General features: G+C 35.7%; 1 protein-coding gene across 3 annotated transcripts in view; it reads left to right on the top strand.

Annotated features, from left to right (window-relative positions):
- The window catches only part of acj6 (abnormal chemosensory protein 6), a 244224-nt gene extending 219750 nt beyond the window's left edge, over positions 1–24474 (top strand). For all 3 annotated transcript variants that reach the window (XM_081727860.1, XM_081727861.1, XM_081727862.1), the window contains one exon: positions 19085–24474. In XM_081727860.1, the coding sequence (XP_081583986.1) occupies positions 19085–19810 (726 nt within the window). In that variant the 3' untranslated portion in view covers positions 19811–24474. The remainder of the gene's footprint in view (positions 1–19084) is intronic.
- Positions 24475–25082: the final 608 nt, after the last annotated feature.

Genomic DNA, 25082 nt, shown 5'->3' on the forward strand with positions numbered 1-25082 from the left:
CAAGACTTTTCTTTTTCATTGACGTGGTTTACTCAAGATTCTCCCGTTTCCTCCAACATTATACCAACTTCTTGATAATTCAGATTCAAGAATTATCCGTCTACTTCAGAATAGTGGTAACAATTTCTGCTGGAGTGTAATGTCCTACGGTTATGCTACGAAGCTCAGGGAGACGTTATGATGATAATGAATGAAAATGCTGTAATGAAAAAAGTGAGGGAATCCCGAGAAAACACACAAGATGTTTACTCACACTGCTCACTTGACGGAGGTGGAATCAAACTAGGGACCTCATGCATCAGAAGCTAGTTCTACCACTGAGTCATCGCAGTCCAATATGCCTACTTCTCTACCATAAAAAAGTTGCCTACATGAGAAACACCGTGTTCGTTGGCTTTTCTAGGATTCTCCAGTTTCCTCCTACAAGAAACGTACGCAGGATTTTATTTCGGAGGGGCTCCAAGTTGAATACGGGGACAAATTGTATTAAAATATGGAAAATTGTCCCTAAAATTAGATAGAATTTACATAAAAATAGTTATTTCGGGGAAGGTCCGGAGTTCCAGGACTATTCCCCACCTTTCACCTTCTTCATTACGGCAGGGACGTGCGACAGTTTCTGCCCTTCATAAATGTGCTGAAACTCCACTGCTAAGGATTCAATTCAGATTGGAAGCAAGGTCACAAACCCATGCAAAAACTGCCAAGAAACGTACGTCCACATTTTCATTACATCATTATTATCCATCTCTATCACTGTCTCTCCTAGCCTTGGAGCACAATCGTGAGACGTTGGGTTAAAAAATAAATGAAATCTTTGAGTTTTACTTCCCACAGTTATGTTGGGTAGGCCAAAGGAGACGATGATGATGAGAATGAAAAAAATAGTGGAATGAAGAAAGTGGGAAGAAATGGGACAACCCCGAGAAAACCCATGCACACTGTGTTTATCCACCAGAAAGCCCACTTGCCGCGAGCTGGGAATCCTGGGATCAAAGCAAGGGTCTCATCGTACGAGAGGTGAGCGCTCTACCACTGAGCTACCATAGCCTCTACGTTAAATTAAGAGCAAATGTACAGTACTATGCCACAAATAACCTGCAAACATGTGTCATTAAAACGATTACTGGTGGTGAAAAAAAGGAGGCGTCAATCTATGCTAGGTGATTAGTACAAAGATCTTTGTATTACAATTCCATAATAGTAAATCACACTTTTGTAATGCTGTTTCTAACTATACAGATGACTTATGTATTCTTTGTTTCCGTACATAAGCTATTTTGCACATTATGACGAATGGTGAAGGGTGTAAAACATTGACATGCCTCCCCGTTCTACTGTAATATAGAAAACAACGTGCCCTACGGGGCTTTAACCCGTCTTCACTTGTTATTGCTGCACTCGTTATTATGTGAATTGAATACTGAGCTTTGATGCATAAAGGAGCCAACCTGACTGCTGTTGCCTATATAACCTGTATGAGGGGGTCAGCGTTCTACACTCTAACGAATTTACTACAGGAACTTTTAGTTTATAATAGTATGTTTACAATTCACCCAAACTTACGTTCGAAAGTTGATATGTATGCTGCTCCTCGCCGCTGTCACATAACATGTATGCATACGCCATCTCAACTGCATCACCTACTGCGTACTCATATCCATTCACACTCGGCTACAACTGAAATCCTATATCTCGTTGCCTGAATAGTAATTAAGTCCTAGCAATATTACTCCCTAGTAAAACATAGTAATATTATTTCGGTAAGATTGTTACCGTTATTTTTTAATCACCTATGATCAGGCACTATTTCACGCACTATTTCATTCTCATTTTTAAGAAGTCAGAAAATCTCATAAATGGGAACTTGAAAATTTGCCTTGAGCTCACAAATGAAAACACATTTGGAAATAATGAGACATTTTTCCTCAAATATGAGTAAACATTACTTATTTTGTTTTGAACATGCATTTTTCTCATTTCTGAGCAAGGAAATTTTTAAGAGTGTGGTTCTCAAAGTGGGGGCCGCAAACTGTTTGTAAAATGCAATGTTCTTGTCCCTATACTTGCCCTCCGACACGGTAAGTTAGACTGATGATTATGACAAGTGAATGATGATGGAATAATCAGTGGAATGGAAATGTGGGGGGAAACGAAAGTACCTAGAGAAAACCCACGGACACGATGTTGTCCAGCACAAACTTAATTGAGCGGAAATCGAACTATTGATTCCACACACCAGAGGTAGACGCTCTACCATTGAGCAACCATGCCTCCCCATAGAATATCATTAATGAGATATAGCATAAAAATTTTCATTAGCTTTAAATTTTTGATTTCTGAATATTAGCCAAAGATATTACATGTATAAGTAGATAGATCACATCGAATTGAACAAAATAACCCTCCTGAAGGTGAATTCTCATGCGTAGTTTTCGAAAAAATGAAAGAAACAAAATTTGGGCGGCTAAAAAAGTATGTCCTTCATTCCCAATAATAACCGACAGTTTTTTTTTTTTACTTTGCTCGAAGTGATTATTATTTATTTGTGTACAACATATGCATTGCTGTTTCTGTTTTCCTAACAGTGACACTCGTATTCTTTATGCATATACTACTTGTAAAATTTTACTTAAAATCGTTTAACAACTTTTTTTGTTTTCGCAATCCCAAACTCATTGTTAATTGCAAATACGTTATTGTTGATGTTCTGTTGTTATATTATTTTAAAGGACCCACGCAGTAGGGATTAAAAGACTATACACTTAGTACGTACGTCCGTTTTTACTTCGCACAACAAATCTTAATACAAAGTGGTTCTCCCTCGTGGCTAAGTGGTTAGCATACATGTCTTTGGCGTATGGGGAATCGGGGTTCGATTCTCGGTGGGAGCTCGTGTGGTTCGGATTCCACGTTAAGCTGTAAGTCCATTTCTGAAATAACCTCGCTGCTGAAAGAGACGCTAAAATAAAATAAAAAAGTCGAGTGAAAATGAATTTATGAATTCTATTTTTTTCCATTGAATATTAGCGATTATCTCGACCGAGTTCCCTCCACGATGTCAATCTGTTAAGATCTTCATGGGTAACAGTGAATTTAACGGTGGCTGTCCATATAATGTTTAAAATCTATAGTATTCCCTAGTACTTATGCAACCTGCATAACAAGTAAGAAATGTTGGTTGCCTATAATAAAATAATATGGAATGATTTGATCAGGCGCGCAGTCAGAAATTTTTGTTGATTGGGGTCCAAGCTTTGAGAGGATGTCCCATACCGCAAGCCACTACGTCTATGTAGTATTGAACAGGTCCTATTCTGCACCCGAAAAGACAATAAGCAATTGTAAAATACTTCCACCTATATTTTCAGAAAAAAAATACAGAACGATTGTGTTTTTATAATCAGTATAGTTTTATCGAAATCGGAATCTTTCAGTTTAACGTCCCACGATTACGCCCTTGGAGATGATTAAGACAAGTAAATGATGTTGGAAGAATTGGTGGAATGAGAAAGTGGGAGGAAACAAGAGTACTCAGAGAAAACCCACGAACACGATTCTGACTACCATAAACTTACTAGGCCAGTTATCGAACCAGAGACCCCACACGCCAGAGATAAACGCTCTACCACTGGGGGCTGCGGTGGCTCAGTGGTAGACCGTTTACCTCTGGTGCATGGGGTGCTTGGTTCGATCCCAGCTCACGCCAAGGGAACTTTGTAGTGGACAAACACCGTGTGCGTGGGTTTTGTCGGGTAGGGATGCGGACGAGACGAGTCGAGACAGGATTTTCCTGACAAAATTCGAGTCGAGACACGGCTTTTCCAATAGAGAAATATACATTTTTCGAGTCGAGTCATCACTTTTAAAGCACATTTTCGAGACGAGACAGCCACAAATCTTGTGTCGTGCGCATCCCTATTCTCGGGGTTCTCCCGTTTCCTCCCACTTTCTTAGTTCCACCATTTCATTCATTTATCATCATCACCGTCTCCTTTAGCCTAGCCGGCATAACGTAAAACTTAAAGATTTCATTTCATTTCATGCCTTTTTACTGTATGTAGCAAATTGTTTTAAAATCTTTTTTTTTTTTTTTTATATATATGTTTCAGTATAAAACGTGTTGCTGTCTGGCACTGTACAAACAACTAAATGAGAATTGAATCAACTTTAAATGAGCATAATAAACAAAGTATAAGAGAAATAAGAAAGCATCTAGCTGTAATATTTGCTCTAGCTAAAATTCCACTTTATATGGTAAAAGGGAAGTCGACTCACTCTCAACTACAGTATTATCTCTGTGGTGGTAGCAAGCACTTTCTTTTCTATTACTCACCGAGGGCTGCTTTAATGTCCAAACTCTAGACTGCGTCACAGCATGAGTTTCCAAATGAGCACCGAAGCTAATTACTATCTGCATCGTGTTAACTGCTCAACTTCAGTCCTCGGAGGCCCTAATAGGAGGCCAACTTCATCCGCTTGTTTCACGCGTTACAGCTCATACAAACCTCTTTGTTTCTCTTTTGCTAATACAAACATTCAAACTACGTACAAACAGATATATACGTATAAGTACTTGAGTTTGTATCTAATAAATAAATTTAACTCTATATGTTTAAGCAATCCTAGAGGTTCATTGCCGCAGAGTCAAAATTTCTCTGTTGGATTCTAGCTCTCCCGACTAGTCTAGTGGCTAGTATTTTTGACTTTGGTATGCGAGGTGTTATCAAAAAATACGGTGAATAATTTTATTAGAAACAAAGTAACAATCTTACACAGAATTTGATTTAATCTCCTTCAAAGTACTGTTCTTGCTATCAATGCAATTATCCCAACGTTGAGTCAATGACTGAAAGAATTTCTGGAAGGCTTCTTTTGGAAGGACGTTCAGCTGCTCTGTCGTGGCTCTCTTAATGTCAGGACTGGTGTCAAATGTTATTCTTTAAGCACAGTCTTAATTTTGGAGAAGAGCCAGAAGTCGCATGGTGCTTTATCTGGAGAATACAGCAAATATGGACAGACAGGAATATTTTTTTTGGGGGGGGGGGGCTAAAAACTCTCGGATCAAACGCAAGGTGTGTCACGACGCGTTTTCGTGGTGAAGAAGGAAGCCATTTACCCATTTAATCGCTGGTTGAAATGCTTTTGACGGACCCATACGAAACGTTTAGTTCTTCGAAAAGTTCTCGAATAGTCATTCATCTGTTTGAACAAATCATTTGTGCTACTTTTTGCGCGTTTTCATCTGTTTTTGACGTCAAAGAACGTCTCGATCGTTGCTCGTTTTCAACCGACTCCTTGCCACTTTTGAATTTCTCATAATCACTTGTGAACAGTCTTCAATGCCACAGCTTCATCGCCATACATTCATTTTAACATTTCGTGAGCTTCTTTGGCACTTTTTTTTTTTTTTTTTTTTTTTTTTTTTTGCAGCTTAGAACAAAATTTAGTTTTGGCGCACGACATACTCTTAACACGTCCTCACTCTTCTGCCTCTGGAAGCCAACTAACATGTCACAACTCGTTCAAACTCGACACCGACTGTACCAAAGGTTTAGGCTACCAGGCTTACTAAGGCCTGTGACAAACATCTTGGCATTTCAGCTAAACGAATAAAAAGCAAGCTCTGGCGCGACGTTGCTAAGTGGTAAAGGGATGTGGCTATGGGTAAGCAGACAAACTACAGCGCGATCAGGTGGCAGGAGATAGACGTGGATCTGTGCAAAATAAACGTGGCAATACCGCTGGCCTCTCATTTGCTAGCAGCATTTAAAGGGAACTTGGAGCGCCGTCTTCAAATGCCAAGATGTTTGTCACGCCATTTAGTTGAAATAGATACCACATCGATAGATGGCGCTGTACAACTACGTTCATTGTACTTTTGTATCACACTTTGCACCTGGTTTCGGATTCGACTTCGTGATTTGGATTCCACTTTAAACTATAGGCCCAGTCTCATGTGGTTTTGGAGCTGAAATTAAAGGTAGACTTCAATCCGACGCACCAACCACTTAAGTACAGTTGCTTACGAGATAAGAGTACGCTCTCACCGGGAATCGAACCTGTGTTTTCCCCTGCCCAAGGCGCGTACACTCACCATATTGTCACGAGGCAGCTCGTAAATTATGTCTCCTGTCTGAAGTGTATCTTCTTGTATCGTAAAACCTTTGTCTCGTCTCCTATTACGTCAAGAAAATACTGTATCGTCTCATCTCATAGACGACATTAGCCCAAACCCAATTCATTCTAGGGAGACCCGGGTTCAATTTCCGGTGGATGCTAATGTGGTTCGGATCCCAATTAAGATTGGTGTAAAGGGATAAGTTCTGCAAATAGATGTCACTACAGTCTTCGTATCTCTCTCATGTATTTTTTACCTTACACAAAAATTTACAATTTCTCTTGCAATTTCAACCTAGAGACTTCAAATTTTTTTGAGAAGGAACTTCATAACCTATCGAAGGCAACAATCCGTGCCGATTTCTTATTTTGAATTTTCTTCATTGTTGAAAGTGATATTGTTAAAGGTTTGGATATCCCTTTCAACAAACAAGCCATTTTAACAATGAAGAAAATTCTAAATAAAAAAATCTGCACGGATTGTTGTCTTCGATAGGTTATGAAGTTCCTTCTCAAAAAATTTGAAATCTCTAGGTTGAAATTTGTAAAAGAAATCGTGAATTTTCGTGAAAGGTAATAAATACGTGAGAGATATACGAAGAATGTTGTGACATCTATCGGCAAAACTTGTCACTTTAAACTAACCTTAAGCTGTAGGTTCTCGTCTTGTATATAAGCCTCGCTGTTGAAAGGAACACTAAACTCAAAATTTAATCTAATCTTGTATTATCTAATCCAATTCATTCTGGCTATTTCTTCCTGGACTTCCCAAAGACCTCTTTCCCGTAAATATACCCACAAGGAATCTGCATAATATGTGTTTATTTCATGCGAACTACTTATCCCATGAACAGTGGCGAAACTAGAAGGTAAAAACTGGGAGGAACGCAAACAGAAAAAAACGCATACGCTACTATGATAAATATATCATGATTTTACTATAAACTTTCAAAAAATATATAAATAATAATTTAAATTATTTTTGTCACTCAAACAAGAACTTTAGGAATGATCAAAAAAGCATTAAAAGACTGCGATCTTGGCCAACATTAATTTATTTTTTTGAATCAGGGGCCAGAAAATTTTTGAACGACCCCTAAATAGAGTTTTCGTATTTTCTACGGAATTAAACATCGTACTGAGTTGAGTGATAGTTTGGGTTTGGCTACACTAATGTAGTTCTCCAGATATAAGGCCTAAAAGAAATTTTTTGATTGAAAAATATTGGATCTTTTGATCCAAAAACTCGAGGCCCTAGGTGAGCTGCCCGGCCCAGGAGTAGATCCGCCAGTACCCATGTATATTAGACAATTCGAAGTAAACTGAAATAAACTTTCTAGTTTTTGCCTTGTACTTCCACGATTATTTAATTTAGACTACAAGAGACGGATCATTCATTAGTGGAAGGAAATGGTTATAAAAGATTTGAAAACAGAAGAGCCCCCGAGAAGCCATTGCGTCCATGGGCATTTCTCTGGGTTCTCCAGTTTCCTCCAACATTTCCGTTTCATCAATACTTTTATAAAAGAGGAGCTCTCTCGTGGCTAAGCGGTTAGCGTACGCGCCTTTGGAGCGGGAGACCCGGGTTCGATTCCCGGCGTTAGCTCATGTGGTTCAGATTCCACGTTAATTTGTAGATCCACGTCTCATATAGCCTCGCTGCTGAAAGGTACGCTAAACTAAAATCAACTTAACTCAAGAGTTTTTATAAAAGACAATCGTGGAAGGCAAAAGTAGAAAGTTAACTTCGTTTTACTTTTACGATGTTCTACAGTACAAACTCACATGGTCTGGATTTGAAGCAGGGACCTTTCACACCATAAGTTAGTGTTCTACCACTGAACCAATGTGTCCACTACTCTGGTATATTATTTGTAAAACATTCGGCCAGGAGGTTTAAGTTCAATTCGTTGTGGTAGAGCATTGAATGCACTACGTTAATCAACAACCCATTTTTCAACTGTAAATTTCGTTGTATATGACTTCGCTGGTGACGAAGAACAGAATTACAAACCAATCAATGAATATTTTGATATTTAATGCTGTATAACCCTTGTTTCCCTGCTTTCGCGCCAAATATTTCTATTTTTTTTTTTTTTTTATTTTAAAATTATAGTCTTCAATATAATAGAGCCACGATTATCCGCGCTAATGTGGACCTGACTAACTTTGGTTAATCGAGACTCGGATAATATAGACTTCCTGCAAAATGAAGGGCAATATTATACCAGGGTTCCTACTGATCTGGAGAAATCTATTTCCCTGACTTTTCCCTAATCTTTGGCAGGAAATTCCCCGACTTTCATGACAGGTATCGGATGACGTCGTCATGTAGATACGGAATAAATAACTGTGAATATAACATTTATTCTATAGAGACAAATAGTAATCAATTGCTTATACGTACATTCCACTTACTTTCCATAAAAATCTGAACAACGTCCATTATAGTGGTTGACTAAGGTGAAATTAATATACAATTAATGTTAGAAAGCATACATTTTATAAAATTTCCCTGACTTTCCCTGATTTTCAGTCTTTTCCCCTGAACTTTCCTGACCTGTACCATTTTCCCTGACTTACCTGATTTCCCTAACCAGTAGGAACCCTGTATACGTATAATAGTACAGCCATAATTGAATTTTTTTAGTGTAATCCTTGAGAAGTAAAACACTAAAATACACAAAATTAAAAAGTAAAAAACTCACTAACAACATTTTTTTTTTAAATAGACCATAAAAGCAGGGCCGGCCTTAAGCCGATTGGATCGATTGCTCCCAATCGGGCCCCGCGCCCAAGGGGGCCCCGCGCTAATGCCTTCTACTCTACTGTTCACTCTAATCTATTCTCCAGTACCGTTTCAACAGCATATTAGGCCCCAGAGCAAACAAGTGTGTTGCAGTCCTTATGAATAAATTTTGCTCCTAATACATGCAATTAATACATCAATTCTGCTCGCGGGACTCTAATGCTTGCGGGGCCCCCGGCCAAGTGACTATGGTACCGTTAAGATTCTCTTGCTACTCTCGGTTGTCAAATACACACAACAACATATTGCAATACAGATACATCCATGGACTCCACAAGGGAGGGTATGGCCTCTCCCTAACATGTAAATGAATAGTTTGTATTAAGTGTCCGGACATAAGCAAATATTTCCTTAATTTAATGCTCCAGTAGCTTTTTTATTTTTTTACGTTTACAACTTCGTACTTACGTATATTTTTACGTTGTTGTAAAGGCAGATATTATGTCCAGGAAGTATTTTGCACACCCCAACACCCTTAACACCCCCCAAATTTTCTTACACATATCCCTGAGCGTAAAAATATTGTTTTCTTTGAGTTTGTGGAAAAGTGTATATCATTATTCTGGGTGCACACCCTCTTTTATTTTGAGCACTCCATTAAGTAAACTTCTTAGCGTTCTTACTGATTCTGTCATGAGAGAGATTACGGTTAATATCGAAATGGTAGGTCTATCAAATAAATCAGCCTCAATAATACTTCTTTGCATGTCCTTTCTCCTATTTTAGCTATATTAAAATTACAAAACCAGAGGACACACTTTGTCCTCCCCTGCGAAAATCCCGTAGATGTATTTAAAAAAATCAAGTCACTAAAACTAAATGTATACTAGTGCGTACTGAATATGTGGCTGCTTATGAAGGTTTGTCTTCTAACCCGAATAATCCAATGGAAAATATTCATCCATCTTCTATCAGTTCCTTAAGGTTTGTGATCGTCTCATCACCATTTCATTTTGTCTGCAGTCGATAACGATTTCAAGCTGATTATATCTTTCATAAGTAATTCTCACTAGTGTACATTAAGTTTTCCTGATTTGAATTTTTTTCAAAAGGATCCAGCAGTTAATAAATCTTTGAACCAACGAATTCATATCAATGTGCATTTTATTATGTCTTACAAATAAAGACTTATGAAAACAGATTTCTCCATTGTATTTCTCGTAAAATTCTAGCCCAATTTGATATGTTACATGATCCCCTTCCTATTAAAAAAAAAAAAAAAGAAGAAGAAGAAGAAGAAGAAGTCGAGCGAGATACAGGATGGCCACCTTCAAGATAGCGGCCATGATAAACATTCCTTCCTAGTTCCGCCCGGTGTCGGTTAATGTGTTTTTGTTTTTCATCCCTTTAACCGTTTTACGAATAAAATAAAATTTTCAAGCTTGAAGCACATTGTTATGGCTTATTCTGATCAATCACGTTTTTGGCCACTGATGCTGTCTTTATGGGTGGAAGCACTAAATTTTGCTTACGTTCTTTTCTTGATATTCCACACTTCTCTGCCAAGTTTGGTCAAGAAACTAGATTTCGAAATCGATAGATTTACTTGTAAGAGAAAAAACTATGAAATATTGATACAGAAACTTCTCAAAAAATTGCAAGGCATAAGGGTGAAGTATGTATTTTAAAATTCATTCACTGTCTGCATTTCTATTTGAGTTATTTCTCTGAAAAATTAGCTGGTATAAGCAATGAACAGGGTGTGCGATTACACCAGAACGTTGAGCAAATGGAAAAACGTTATAAAGAGAAATCGTTATAACCACTACACCAGCAGGGAGAGCGATATATATATATATATATATATATATATATATATATATATATATATATATATATATATATATATATATGTGTGTGTGTGTGTGTGTGTGTGTGTGTGTGTTCTGCAGACCTTGGTGCAAGTTAGTTGTAAACCTTGGGCCCCGCAAAATGTTCCCAATCGGACCCCGCACCACCTAAGGCCGGCCATATACTGAAGTTTCGAAGATGAACACTGAGAGCAGCACACATGGTTGCGAAGCTCTTCTGTCACTACGTGCAGGGCCATGAAGGTTTGGATTATCCTAATACTATATCGAGACGGACTGGATAACTGTGCGTGTTAGAGCTTCATGGTAGTGATTCCGTAACCGGGAGTTCGAACTTGCTTTATTTGAATTATTTTTTTTTTCTTTATATTTGTTAACAGAGCCGCCCTAGACAATTTGTTGCCCTGTACAATGGCATCATTTCCTGCTTTCCCCATTCTCTAGAAAGAACAAATCTTAAAAGCCATGATTTAAGTATGGTATCCCATCTTGAACAACAAAGTGGGGGGAAAGAGCATTCACGCTCAGGAAGGCCTAAACACTACAAATACAATCTCATTGTGTCTGTGTTTTCTTTAAATAATAATCTATTACGTTAGTGAAAAATAAAGCAAACACACCTGCAAAGGAAAGATGATAATCCTTTTAAAAGAATTCAATATCGAGCTTCAATCTCAATATATCACTTCGCGATTTCAGTTCCATTAGCTTTTTTTATTTTTATTTCTTGATTTTTCTTCTACATCTCGTATTTGTTAAAAAAAAGAAAGAAAACTTGTTTCCATCTTCAATGATAAGGAACTTGTTTGTGACAAAGACAAGACTAGTTTTCATATCAAAACTGTGATAACTAACCAAATGGAACAGGTATTCGCTACTGTTCGAGAATTGAGTTTTTGTATTTGACAGCAATCAAGCAATTCATGCTGGGATTTGTTTGACGATTTTCTTTAGCATTGTCCATGTGACCTTAAACTAATGCGACCTAAACATGATTTATGTATATAGTATTCAAATAGAAGGTCAGCTTAGTAAATCTAACTAACATTATCATGAAGTATATTTCCAACAAACAAGAAATATTCATTTTAAATAATATAGTTATGACAGATTTTGAAGCCTCTCGAAACTTGGAACCCCTTGCACATATGGTAGAGCCGACCCTGTTTATTACTTTATACCAATCGTAGCGTCGCCTGAGCTTTTGCTAGTATATTACAAAGTGTGAGTATATTTAAAACGTGAGCTGCTTGCTTCGGCATTTGTTTTCTCTCAATATTTTGAAGAATTACCTCTCTGTCTTGTTGCTGCTCTGATAATCGAATCTCTACTGTATTTTCATTATTTAACAAGAAAAAACTGTACAAATGCAATACATATTTTCATTAGAGTAAACCATAATCTCAAAATTTGTGTTTCAACATTAAGATCGTTAGATCTCACCATGGTGAACAAAAATACAGATGACTTTAAATTCTTATGCGTAGTTTTTACGTTAATTAACGTTTAATTACACTAAACATTGTTCATATATCTACAGCACGTGTTAACATGAAAGTGACAGTAAAATATTCCATCAAGCAGAAGTATTCATGACACTAGGAAGATGACACTACACAGCAGTTCCCTATGTAGGGAGGAGCTAGAGCGTACAGTACACGCCCTAAATTACTTACAGAACACTGTAAGTTACTTCCCTCTATAACACAACACTGTAAAAAAGAAAGCAAAAGTAGATATGAAATTTCATACAGTTTAGTTATCATATTAAATTCAATTTAATACATTTGAATCATACCTGCTTAAAATTATATGCTTAACCTTTTCTCTTTTGCAGAATTTAAATTTCATGTATCTATTATTGCACTGTGACAAGTATCAAAGTGTGGGACTAATTGCCTTTCCAAAGAACAGTTACATTGAGATAATAAACTCCCAACATAATCAAACTACAGAGCAAATCTACAGTATAGCTTGGGAGTGGCCAGGGAAGATCACCATTCCCTGTAGCCACCTTCAGCCACTCCTAGAAACTTCCAGATGTTTGTTTAGTTAAATATACAGGGTGCCCGAGAAGTCCCTAAGCACCACTGGCAAGGAACACTTGAATTCAAATGAACTGTTTATAATATCAAAGAAAACACCGTAAGTAAATGAAATCACAGCAATTTGGCATGATCGCCTTCCATATCCAAGCAGAGTTGCCAACTCTCCGAGGTGCACCTGAACACACGCTTTATTGTCACCCATCCCTTCGTTCCGATCACCAGATCTGAGTTTCCTAACATCTTGTTGATTTTCTCATAAGATTCGTAAGAAGTGCAATAACATCTGCAAACCGTATAAATACCTAATTATTGTACCTCCTACTGAAATACCGTCTTCATTATGTTGGGTCTTTTTCACTATCACTTCCAGATAGATATTAAATAATGTTGGGGAGGGACACTATCCCTGTCGAACTTGTATTCCAATTGCACTCTCCTCGTCATTTCCTCCACTATTCCAACACTTACTTATTGCATTGGTTTATATATGAGTTTCTAATGAGTCTTCGATCTTTCCATTCCAATCCAACCTTTTAAGAACTCTCAAAAACAATCACCAATTCACGCTGTCAAAAGCCTTTGCTAGGTCAATAAATACCACATATATGTCTTTCCTTTTCTTCTATAAACCTTTCACCGATTACCATTATTGTATTTGTATTATATGTGTAATGTAATTGTAATTGCATTTGTTCTTCCTACAAGCTTCTGTTCAGCATTCGAAGCAAAATTAGTTCTATAATCCTCACATCTCTCTCTGCGTTCGATTTCTTAGCTATCGGTAACATTATCGTCGCCAAGAAGCCTTTTGGCCATTCGCCTGTTTCATATATTCCATTGCAGATTCGGAGCAATTCTTTCTTGCCCTTATCTCCTATATTCTTAATGAATTCGATTGTATATTATCTATCCCGCATTTCCATTCCTTATCTTGGATATATATATATATATATATATATATATATATATATATATATATATATATATATATATATATATATATATATATATATATATATATATATATTTAAATTTCCTACTAAATTTAGAGAAAAGAAGAGAAGTGGTTAGTTCTTTTCCACGTTGGTCAAAAGAGTGCGCGAAGAACTATAGGGTGGCCCAAAAGTAGGTATTCACACCTGCATTGAACAAGAATAATATTCTATTTTATGGATTTATTTGATTCGACTGTTCCAGGCTTTAGTTATAAGTGAAAGGACGTTAAGAACAAATAATAATAATACAAAAATAGGTCTACCTATTTGATAACAATAAGAAAGGACCTAAAATACGGGACTTAACTGTATACACTTGGAATTAGGATTAGATTAGTTGGCTCGACTTTTTCAGCATCGAGGTTATATGAGCCTTGGACCTATAGTTTTTAAGGTGGAATCCGAATCCCCTTAATGCGCTCAAATTACAAGACTCTCTCACGAGGATTCCAAGCCAGGACTCCGTGTCCCAAACGCGGCCACGCTAGCTACTAGACTAACAGAAAGGAATTTATTTAGAGATGTCATTTAATCAGAAACTGAGTAATTATGTCCTAAGCATACAAAACGTTCATTTATACCGATTAATATTCCTCCGGTATGAAGTACTCTGACTTTTTTCCAGGGTAAAGCATTCAGCATTTGTTCAAAACGTTGGGATAAACATGTCTATGTCTAAGGGAACACAGTATCTCAATGGTAGATTACTTGTCTCTAGTTCGATCCCAGGCTATGTAAGTGTCTGGTGGACAACATTGTGTCCGTGAATTACACCATTTCCTCCCACATTCTCACTCTACCAATTTTCTCATTCAATATTTTCGCATCTCATTTTGTTCACTGTCGAAGTGCTACTTTATTATTATTATTATTATTATTATTATTATTATTATTATTATTATTATTATTATTATTATTATTATTATTATTATTATTATTATTATTATAGGTTTGACCTGGAAATATTTCTTCCATGTTTCTAGACCGTCAACTTTCTTTTTTAACTTCCAATATTTTTTCTATTCTTCAACTCATCGAGCAGCTCTGTTCTTTCTATTTCTCGCTTTTCTTCTACGAATATGGATGGCTGTATGAAGAAGACAATTTCTTTACAGGATGTGTTCAATCTAATTAGTCTTCCTACGAAGAACGCTGGCTAAAAGCGTTCTCTTCTCTATTATCCGTTTTAAAAACATCCTCGTTTGTTACTCTTTCTGTCCGTCTTATCTTCTCCGTCTTCCTCCAACACTATATTTCGAAGTTCTCTGAATATTTCTTCTCTAACTTCCGTAATGTCCAAGCCTCTGAACCATACAGTCCAATGCTCCAGATATAGCATTTGACCAACTTCTTCCCTAATCCACTATTAAGGCTGCTAGTTAAGAGTGATCTTTTCTTGTTGAATGCTTCTTTGGCTATAGCAATTTTTGATCTAATTTCTGGTGCAGTAAGCGTCTTTTGTCAAAATACTTCCCAGATACTTGAAATTATCGACCTCTTCTAGTTCTCTTTGTTCTACTCTGACCTGAAAGGTCACGTTTCCACGGGATATTCTCATGGCTTTCGATTTTACGATGTTGATTTCCATTCCATTTTCCCAGGTGTCATTATTTTATTCATCTGAGTTTAAGTTTGAAATCTCGTATCCTTATGCAGCAAGGAGAATATGAAGAATGAGTTTTACTATTAACGTGAGCTCCGAATCAGGATATACACTTCGATTTGGCACAGTTGGTAGTTGCACACAGAATCACGTAAGATCAACCTTGGCAGTAAAGACCGTTAGTGCCGGATTTACGAGGTTTGATGGGCCCTAAGCTATTCAAAGGGTTTCTTTATACTTCAAGCTTTAGGGGTCCTTTATACGTCAAACTTTCTTTTTCAACGAAAAAAAAATTTTCCAGTTTTTAGGTTTGAGTATATGTTTTATGCTAATTTACGGACCTAATGAATATCTAAATATAAATAAAGACCCATTAGAAGTAGGGCTGGGAAACGGGTCCCCATTATAATCGGGACCCTGGACATCAGGGTCCTCATCACAAGTGGGGCTGAGAAATGGAGTCCTATTACTTACTTCATAAAAGCCTAGTACATAATAGTGCAAAACAACATTGTTATATGTATTTTATTTGCTTTTTCTTGTTATTTGGAAATTACATTACAATCAGTATTTTCTTTAAATTTTTGGGCCCCAAAGCAAGTGGGTCCCTAAGCCATATCTTGTTTAGCTAATACGTAAATCCAGCATTGCCGTTACCCACCACAACATTTCGCCTACAAGAGAATTGCATTACAGAGCCACATCATCAGGTCCGATTGTATTTTATCAGCGTAAGTTCCAGTCACAATGGGTGCTCTAGCCCCTGTACCATTCCCTCTTGGATTAGACTCTGGTGTCATGAAAACTTTTCACAGGAGGAATCTGTAATACTTCACGAATACATTCGTGAAAATGGTGTACCTAACATTTTTTTTGACATCCACAACTACTAGAGAGTGAAAAAATAACTCGTAAGAAAATGGTAAGAAAGACAAAAGAGGATGAAAAAGCAAAAAACCAAGAAATAGTAGTAGACACTAGAAACAAGGCAATATGGTCGAGGAGAGAGGAAAACGATAGATCCCCGTGCCGTGACGAGCTCTTGTTCCAATTCAATTGATTTGTGACCGCCAAGGGGCTCCTCTATGATTCACAGGAAGCAAACGAGGAAAGAATGGAGAGTCTCCAGACGGAATATTTCATCATTATTGCCTCCGAACGAAACGCCCCCGGCCTTGTAAAATGGCTATTTGAAGAATAAGAACAATTTGGGTGGTAAATGGAAACGCATGAACTTGCCTCCTGGTTCATTTGTCTGTTGCTAGCTTGAGAAATGGTGGTGCAGGGGAAAGATTCTGTTCGCCAACGTGTGGGGGTGAGGAGTGTTTCTTCGGCGAGAATGGGGTAGTTTAAGGGAATGAGATATGTTTGTTTTATCACTCACTATTGTAGCATTGTTATTTTACTTGGACAAAAGTGAGCAGTAAAAAAGAAACCTTGAAAATGTACTTACTAATGAAAGGGTTAACTGCGCAATGGTTTCAAACTTTCGCAGTGTCATCAAAGAATAAATTAAAACATGAAATTAAATCTTTAAGGTTTACGTCCCATGTTTATGCCGGCTAGACAAAAGGAGACAGTGATGATGAGAACTGAATGAAATGGTGGAATAAAGAAAGTGGGAGGAAACGGGAAAACTACAAAGCTCACTAGACGCAAGCTAGGATCGTACCAGGCCCGTATCCACGGGGACACGGGGCCGGGCTCTCTCTAAGTTTTGACTTCCCCCTAAAATTTTCATAGAAGGCTTGGTAATGAACTATAATATGGTTGGATCGGGCTGCAGCTAACTTCTACCTGGTACCCCATACATTTTTGGGCTGGTTATGGGCCTAGATCGAACCAAGAACCTGATACAATAGAGGTGAACACTCTATCACTGAGCCATCGCGGCCTCCACTAAATAAATGATAAAGATATTGTAGATGTATTTCTTAACAACATTGTGGGGGTACGGTAGCTCAGTCGTGTACCCCTCATTTCTAGTGTAAAGGGTCCTTGATTCGATCCCAGACTTTGCAGCTTTGTGGTAGACAACATTGTGTTCGTTGGTTTTCCGGAGGTCTCCTGTTTTCTTCCTCATTCTCATTCCACAATTTGTTTAATAAAACTTCACTCTCACTAATATCCGTATCCTTTAGTGTAAAGAGTATGATCATACAACGTAAAACTTACAGATTTCGAAAATATTGTCAGCTGCTGTAGTTGTTTCAGTAAATACTATTTTTTCAAGTAGCTAGTTTTCTAGGAAATTTCAGTAAGAAATTATACCCGATTATTCTTGTGCCTATTTATTTATTTATTTTGTCTATTTATTTATTTTTTCATTTAGCATCCCTTGTCACTACCTAGGCTACATAAGACGTGTAGAACCTACAGTTTCAGATGGATTTTGAACCACCATAATGCGTTTAAAGTTTAATATGTTCCAACCAGGACTCGAACTCGGGACCACGTGCAGTAAATACATACGAGCTAACCAGTAGACCAATGGGAAGGGCAAGATTATTCGTTAAATCCTGTAATATTTTGAAAGAAGTGAAACATGATTTGGGGGTTATTTACCACGGAAGAGATAGTACTGAAACGTGGAAAAGTACTACTTGTGGTGTCTTAAATCTAAAATCTCGACGTGTGCAGAAAAATGTTAGTTTGCGAGAAATACATTCATCAGCATCAGTAACTAGGAAGGTTTTACAGTTTGTTACAATTTGTTACATACCAGTTTTACAAGACACGGAAGTTATACAACGGAGAAAAACAACATAATTCATAAAGATGTTGATAAAATTAGAATTTTTATTTTTACTTTTACTTTTTAGGTTTACAATATTGTTACAACATTAAGCCATCTCATTAAGTAAATCAGTTTATTCTGGGGACGAGGTGGGACTGATATTTTATAGTAAAAACAAATAGGCTTTCGTGCCTATTTTAAAGTCTGGACAATCCATAGTTACATTTCAGAAGCAAATTACTGTCACACGTCCTTTCTGGTGAGTTTTAAATTACAACCTTTTAATACTTGTTGTTGACACGATACCCTCACTTCTGGTCCAAGGAGTTGACTTGAGTCTCTTTTGTGACAACCTTTAAGAGAAAAAAATGAACATACACTTTTAAAACAAAATAATATTTGAGTTTTAAAGTTAAGTCTTGATAAGTCTACACTATACAGCAAAAATAGAAGCGTTAAATTGACTATCACTATAGCGTGTTACTTCTGCGTTATTTTAACACCAGAGACTTCGCTTTCCTAGCATATCATAAAAACTGACAACTGTGAGAATTTGCATTTGTCTTTATTGTTTGCTATGAGCAGAGCTATAGTATATTTGGCATTTATACCAAGTAACGAATAACGTGTATGTTTTCTGTAATAGATCACACAATTAGTTTTGTTAGCCTATGAATTGACTAACAACAGTTACATGGCTAGCAGTGCTGCCATCTGTTGTTCTTATGTGTTCACTACCAGTTTATTTACGATATACTTGGAAGATGATGTCCATAGTGTTGAAATAACACACAAGTAACACGCCATAGTGGTAGTTACTTTGAGATGTTTTAATACCTCATTTTTTGTTGTGTACAGCTCCTTACATAAATATTTTATAAAATAAACATGTTTAGTTATTAAGATAACTTTTAATAAATGAAAATATAATATTGTATATTTCTCCTTTCTTTTCTTTCAGATGAGCCATCATGCCATGGACGGCTTGGAGATGCTCGACCCAATTTCCTCGTCTTCAATGACCACTCTGGCGCCGATGTCCGATACGACCGGATCCTCGCATGGACACCACCCACAGTTACATGGTCCAGTTTACTCTCACTCGGCAATGAATACAATGATGACCAGTCACCCTCCGCTTTCACACCCTCACCCGCATCCACACCCACACCCACATCCTCCGGTGCCGATGCATGATTCGGATACAGACCCACGAGAGCTTGAAGCATTTGCCGAAAGGTTCAAACAAAGGAGAATCAAGTTAGGAGTGACTCAGGCGGATGTAGGCAAAGCACTGGCTAACTTGAAGCTCCCAGGCGTTGGTGCGTTGTCCCAAAGTACCATTTGTAGGTTCGAGTCGCTCACCTTGTCACATAACAATATGATAGCGCTGAAACCCATTCTACAGGCATGGCTCGAGGAGGCAGAGGCTCAAGCGAAGAACAAGCGTCGTGACCCCGATGCCCCCAGCGTCCTTCCAGCCGGTGAGAAGAAGCGGAAACGAACATCCATTGCAGCACCAGAGAAGAGGTCACTGGAAGCGTATTTTGCAGTTCAACCGCGACCATCGGGCGAGAAAATCGCCGCAATCGCCGAAAAGTTGGACCTGAAGAAAAATGTGGTGCGAGTGTGGTTTTGTAATCAGAGACAAAAACAAAAGCGAATGAAGTTTGCCGCGCAGCACTGACAGGCTGCGGGAGGGGGGTCCGCCCCTCCAACCCCCCTCCCTCCCCAGTGTATATAAATCATCCCCTTTTATGCCCCAACAGGGAACCTCGATAAAACGAAATACCCAGTGATACCCAGCAATAGTTCCTTCCATGTGTGTGTTTATGAAGCAAGTATCGAAGAAAAATAAGCCTTTTCCCTCAGTAGTGAAAGAATAATGCTAAAGTTTTCAGGTACAAATGTTGATTTTTGTTAAGAGGCCTAATCACTGCGAAATTAAAATACCGCTAATTTTATAGTAATTATCTGATATCTTCAAATAGATAAAATATAATCGAAATGTGAAACAAGAGCGCGCTAGACAATATTATTTTGCATGAGGTACCGTTATCGCGAGTCACCTACTAGCTTTCCGTTTGCAACCATTTAGAAACGCGAAAATAAATGCCGATTTTTCTAAATGGCTGAAAATCAAAAACAGATAAGTGAGTCATGATAACGGTATCTCATGTAAAATAATATTGTCTAGCGAGCACTTGTTCCACTTTTCGATAATCTCTTATCTATTTGAAGATATCACGTAATTACTGTAAAATTAGCGGTATTTTAATTTTGCCGTGATAGGGCCCGTTAATACTTGGATTATTTTGATTTTCAAAAAATCATGTACTTTGCAGGAAGTAAATATCTCTATTGTTTCTTGGGTATTCTTTTTTGAAATAATAATAGTAATAATAATCGTGTCGAACACATTTTTCTTCTTTAGGTAACAATAATGTTTATGGTATTGAAACATTGTCTTCTTATTTGAAAAAGGTAGTGTTTGAAACGTCGAAATACTGTAGGGTTTACGTAAGAATATGACGTTCGAAATATCGGAAACAGAGTTCAAACTTTAAGAAAACTGAATTGTATCTCCTTACTTGAAGGAGAAGATAGCGTTCAAAACTTCGAAAACATTGCAGTTTTCTTCAGGTAAGAATAGTTATCTTTTAGTTTGTTATTTCGAATAAATAGGTATTTTTCTAAGTTTGATTATTGTCTTGTGTGACATAAAGATAAATCTTATACCACTTGTTCAAAAATCAGTAATAAAAGATAAAAATGGTATGCAGTTTGGTTCTTACATAATCATTGATTAATTAACATCACTGAGCTTCTGTAAGATGAGACCTGCAGCATCAAGTAGAATCTTTATCATTTGAAAGTTTATACCTCAGCTGGAGATGGAATCTGGAGTTATTTGCACATAATATTGCCTACTAGAATAACTGAGTGTTGAATTATGCTTTACCAGAATACAGAATAAGTTTGGAAGGTTTCAGCAAATAAAAGACCTACTCATTTGATATCATCTGCAGCAGCATTTGTATTAAATATTAATGAAAGTATCACTAAAATTACACATATAAATTTTTACCATAATTATACCTGTACAATTGAGTCAATATTTGCTAAAATAAAAAAGAACAGTTTGAGGTTTTCAATAAAATGAAAAAAAAAAGTTTATTGGGCATCATATTAACAGTACAAAATTGATTACTTTCACATATCATGGAGCATATCTACTTCAACTATGACTGGAAATAAATTATTTTGTGGCTCTCTATTTGGATTTAGGATTTTTTTCCGAAAAGATAAAATTGGATCGAATAAAAAAAATAAATAGTACACATCATCATTTTACATACAGAATTTAGTTTCTAAAATCTAAAATACTTTTTAAGTTTATTTCTGACAATATGAAGTACGAAAATATTTGTATTGTCATGTGTTCAAAAATTCAGAATGTCTCATTCTTTCAATGTGGGTAACTTCTGAACCGTAAGTGATGATAAGACATGAATTTTACCCTTATTGTTAGACTTGTGGGAAAAGATAATTTTTAAACGTTAATTAGGAATATAATGACGTTTAGTATGAAAGAACAAAATAGAAATGTAAAAAAGAAAATATTCAAATTTGCACTATCATGCAGAACACGGATGTGAGGAATTGAAAGTTTATAAATGAAAAATGAAATGAAATCTTTCAGTTTTACGTCCCACGATTATGCCGACTAGGCTAAAGGAGACGGTGATGAAAATTGAATAAAGTGGTTGAATGGAGAAAGTGGGAGAACCCCGAGAAAACCCACGCACACGGTGTTTGTCCACCACAAAGTTCACTTGGCACGACCTTGGATCGAACCAGGGACACACGCACTAGAGGTGAACACTCTACCACTGAGCCACCGCGGCCCGCAGTTTATAAATAATATCCCAAAACTGACTTATTTGGTTTTAACAGAACTCGATTCAATTGTGTCTAAAATTTCATTTAAAAATTTTAATAAACTCTTTTTAAGTTCTATTCATCGTAAGATGGAATTATACAAGTTCAAAAACTAGTGTGAATTCATTTATTAAAACATACGTAGCGACCTATTACACAAATACTTTGTGGAATACTAATATTTACGTTTGAGTTCTTTATTATAAAGTGTAAATGTTTTTTTTTCTTTTTATAACAAAAAAGTTTGTTGTTCTATTAATATGATAATAAAACTTTGTATTTTAATTTAAAAGTTAAATGTTCAGAAGTTTATATTTGTTTTGAAACGAACAACTGTACAATGGCAGCAGAATATGTTATAAAATATGTGTGAGTCAATCAATGTCCTTACTATTCTGTTTACGTTGTATTTAACATGAAAGAGTTTTAAGAATTTTTTTATATAAAAAAGATATAAATTTTATAATGATGTTGTTAAAGCAATATTATACACAGTGAAATTTTGTCTCTCGATGTCTCTAGATTTTTCATGGGTATACTAAGGTGTAATGATTACAAACATAATTGTATTATCAGGTAAAAATGCTATACATAAACCTTTGTATGCAAACCATAAAATATTTACTGAAAGGTTAATGTGGTGTTTGCAATGTTAATATATAAGATCCTTACCTGACGAAGAATAAGGCGTACTAAATTCAAATACAACATATTTGTAACATCAAGAAGAATATGGTGTTTGAATTGTCAATATGTAATATTCTTACATGAAGAAAACTATGGTGTTTGAAAAGTTATCATCATATTCTTATGTGAAGAAAAATATGGCATTTGAAAAGTTATCATCAGATTCTTACATGAAGAGAAATATGGTGTTTAAAAATTTATAATCATATTCTTACGTGAAGTTAAATGTAGCGTTTGAAAAGTTATCATCATATTCTTACGTGAAGAAAAATTTGGCGTTTGAAAACTTATCATTATATTCTTATCTGAAGAAAAATTTGGCGTTTGAAAAGTTATCAATATATTCTTACCTGAAGAAAACTTTGGCGTTTGAAAAGTTATCAGTATATTCTTACCTGAAGAAACATTTGGCGTTTGAGAAGTTATCATATTCTTACTTGAAAAAAAATGGAAGTTGAAAAAAACATATAATCATGTTCTTACATGAAGAAAAATTTGGTGTTTGAAAAGTTATCATATTCTTACGTGAAGAGAAATATGATGTTCGAAACGTCTTTGAATCTTACCTGAAGAAGAATAACTTGTTCAAAACGTAATATTTTCCTTCAGGTAAGAATATGACGTTTGACATATGAGAAATAGTAAACATTATTGCGTGATGATTTATAAAGAAATGTATAATGTATTCTACTGAGGGAAAGAGTTTCTTTTACATTTTTAACAGAAAACTTTTCAGTGGCGTGTGGAAGGAATATTTACCGGGATTCATCAGTTCTCGTATCAAGTTCTTTCATAAAACAAGAAGATTCAACATGTATTAATATTAGACATATTAATATAAAAAGGTAAAAACAGGTAATATAGTTGTCTATATTAAGAAACAAATTAATAAAATAAAAAAACACTCGGAGAAAGACTGTTGTAAATATATACATATACATATATTCTAGTCATTTCTTTATCTAGTCTAGTCTAGTCTAGTCTAGCCCAGTCCAATTTACACAGTAAAATAAATAACAAAAAAATTGCAAATTTAATTAAGTTTTAAACAAATAAATAAATTAATCAGCAGGTAACACGATTGTATACTTGAAACAACGTAAACAATCTCACTCTCGCTTAACAAACAAACTAAACGAAGATAGGACTTCTATTAGGCTAAGACAAACAAATGAAGAAGTATAAAAATTCTCGTCGGTTTTCGAGAATTCACTTTGGAAACCAGTGGAAAAGTGCAATACATATAAATATATTGTTTACTTTATTTATTTGTTTATTTATTGGAAATGTTATGTTATTTTTTAATGATTAGCTCAAGAACTTTATTGTCTTTAAGGGTGTAATATTTCAGCTATGACCTGATATTTGTATCATTTTATAAATCTAAAACCAAAACAAACACATGAACCAAAATAAACAAATTGAAACATCATCATGTTTGTAAACAAAAATATTTAAAAAAATCACATTTTCCAACAACCTGTACCTAACAGTGCATGTATATATATAAATATGTATACACATTTATGTATAAGTATATTTCCATCCATTTCCATAAATTTAAAAAACAAAATAATGAAAGAAAACATCGTAATACTTTAAATCGATTTAAAGTCTGATTTGCATACTTCTTTAAGTGTAAACAAAAGTGGTTGATAACGTAAAGAGAAACGGAGAAACATCCTTAGAATTGTAAACATGGAGAAACAAATTCAATTTTTTTTTAAATGTTATTCTTAGGGATATTCCGAGTTCATCTGTATTTATGTAAAAATTATTATTCTATCCAATTAATTGTTTAAGTTAATCTTGCGTTTCAAACTCGTTATATTTTAAACGAATGTATGTCATAATGTATTGTTCTATTGTGAATTTATTGTTTGTAAGTATGGAAATACCTAATGAACTTGTGTTTTTCTAAATTATTAAAATATTTACCCATAGTTTCAGACTGATAAGGTTCTAGATGTGTTAGATCTCACATATTTAGAAAATGGTATTTTGTTTTCTTTTAAGTTTATTGGCATTGAAAAACCATATGAACAAAAACTAAATTTTATATAATAACGACAGCATTGATGCATTATAATATAATAATTTCATCTGGAAAAATGAAAATTAGCTCATTCATTAGAAAAAGTTTTGTTTGTAAGATAAGTAATTTTGTTCTTCACATAGAGTAAGCTTTATTTTCTTGAATTAAAATATTTTTTTTCTGTCATGAAGACTCTATATATTGATAAAAATTCTTGTGAAACCAGTTTCAATATGGCTGCTCTTGACTCAATTTAGGCTCCAGGAGAGTTAACATAATTCAAACGCAATTCACT

This window comes from Thermobia domestica, chromosome 10, assembly GCF_964235325.1.
Source record: "Thermobia domestica chromosome 10, izTheDome1.hap1.1, whole genome shotgun sequence".
NCBI classification, from domain to species: domain Eukaryota; kingdom Metazoa; phylum Arthropoda; class Insecta; order Zygentoma; family Lepismatidae; genus Thermobia; species Thermobia domestica.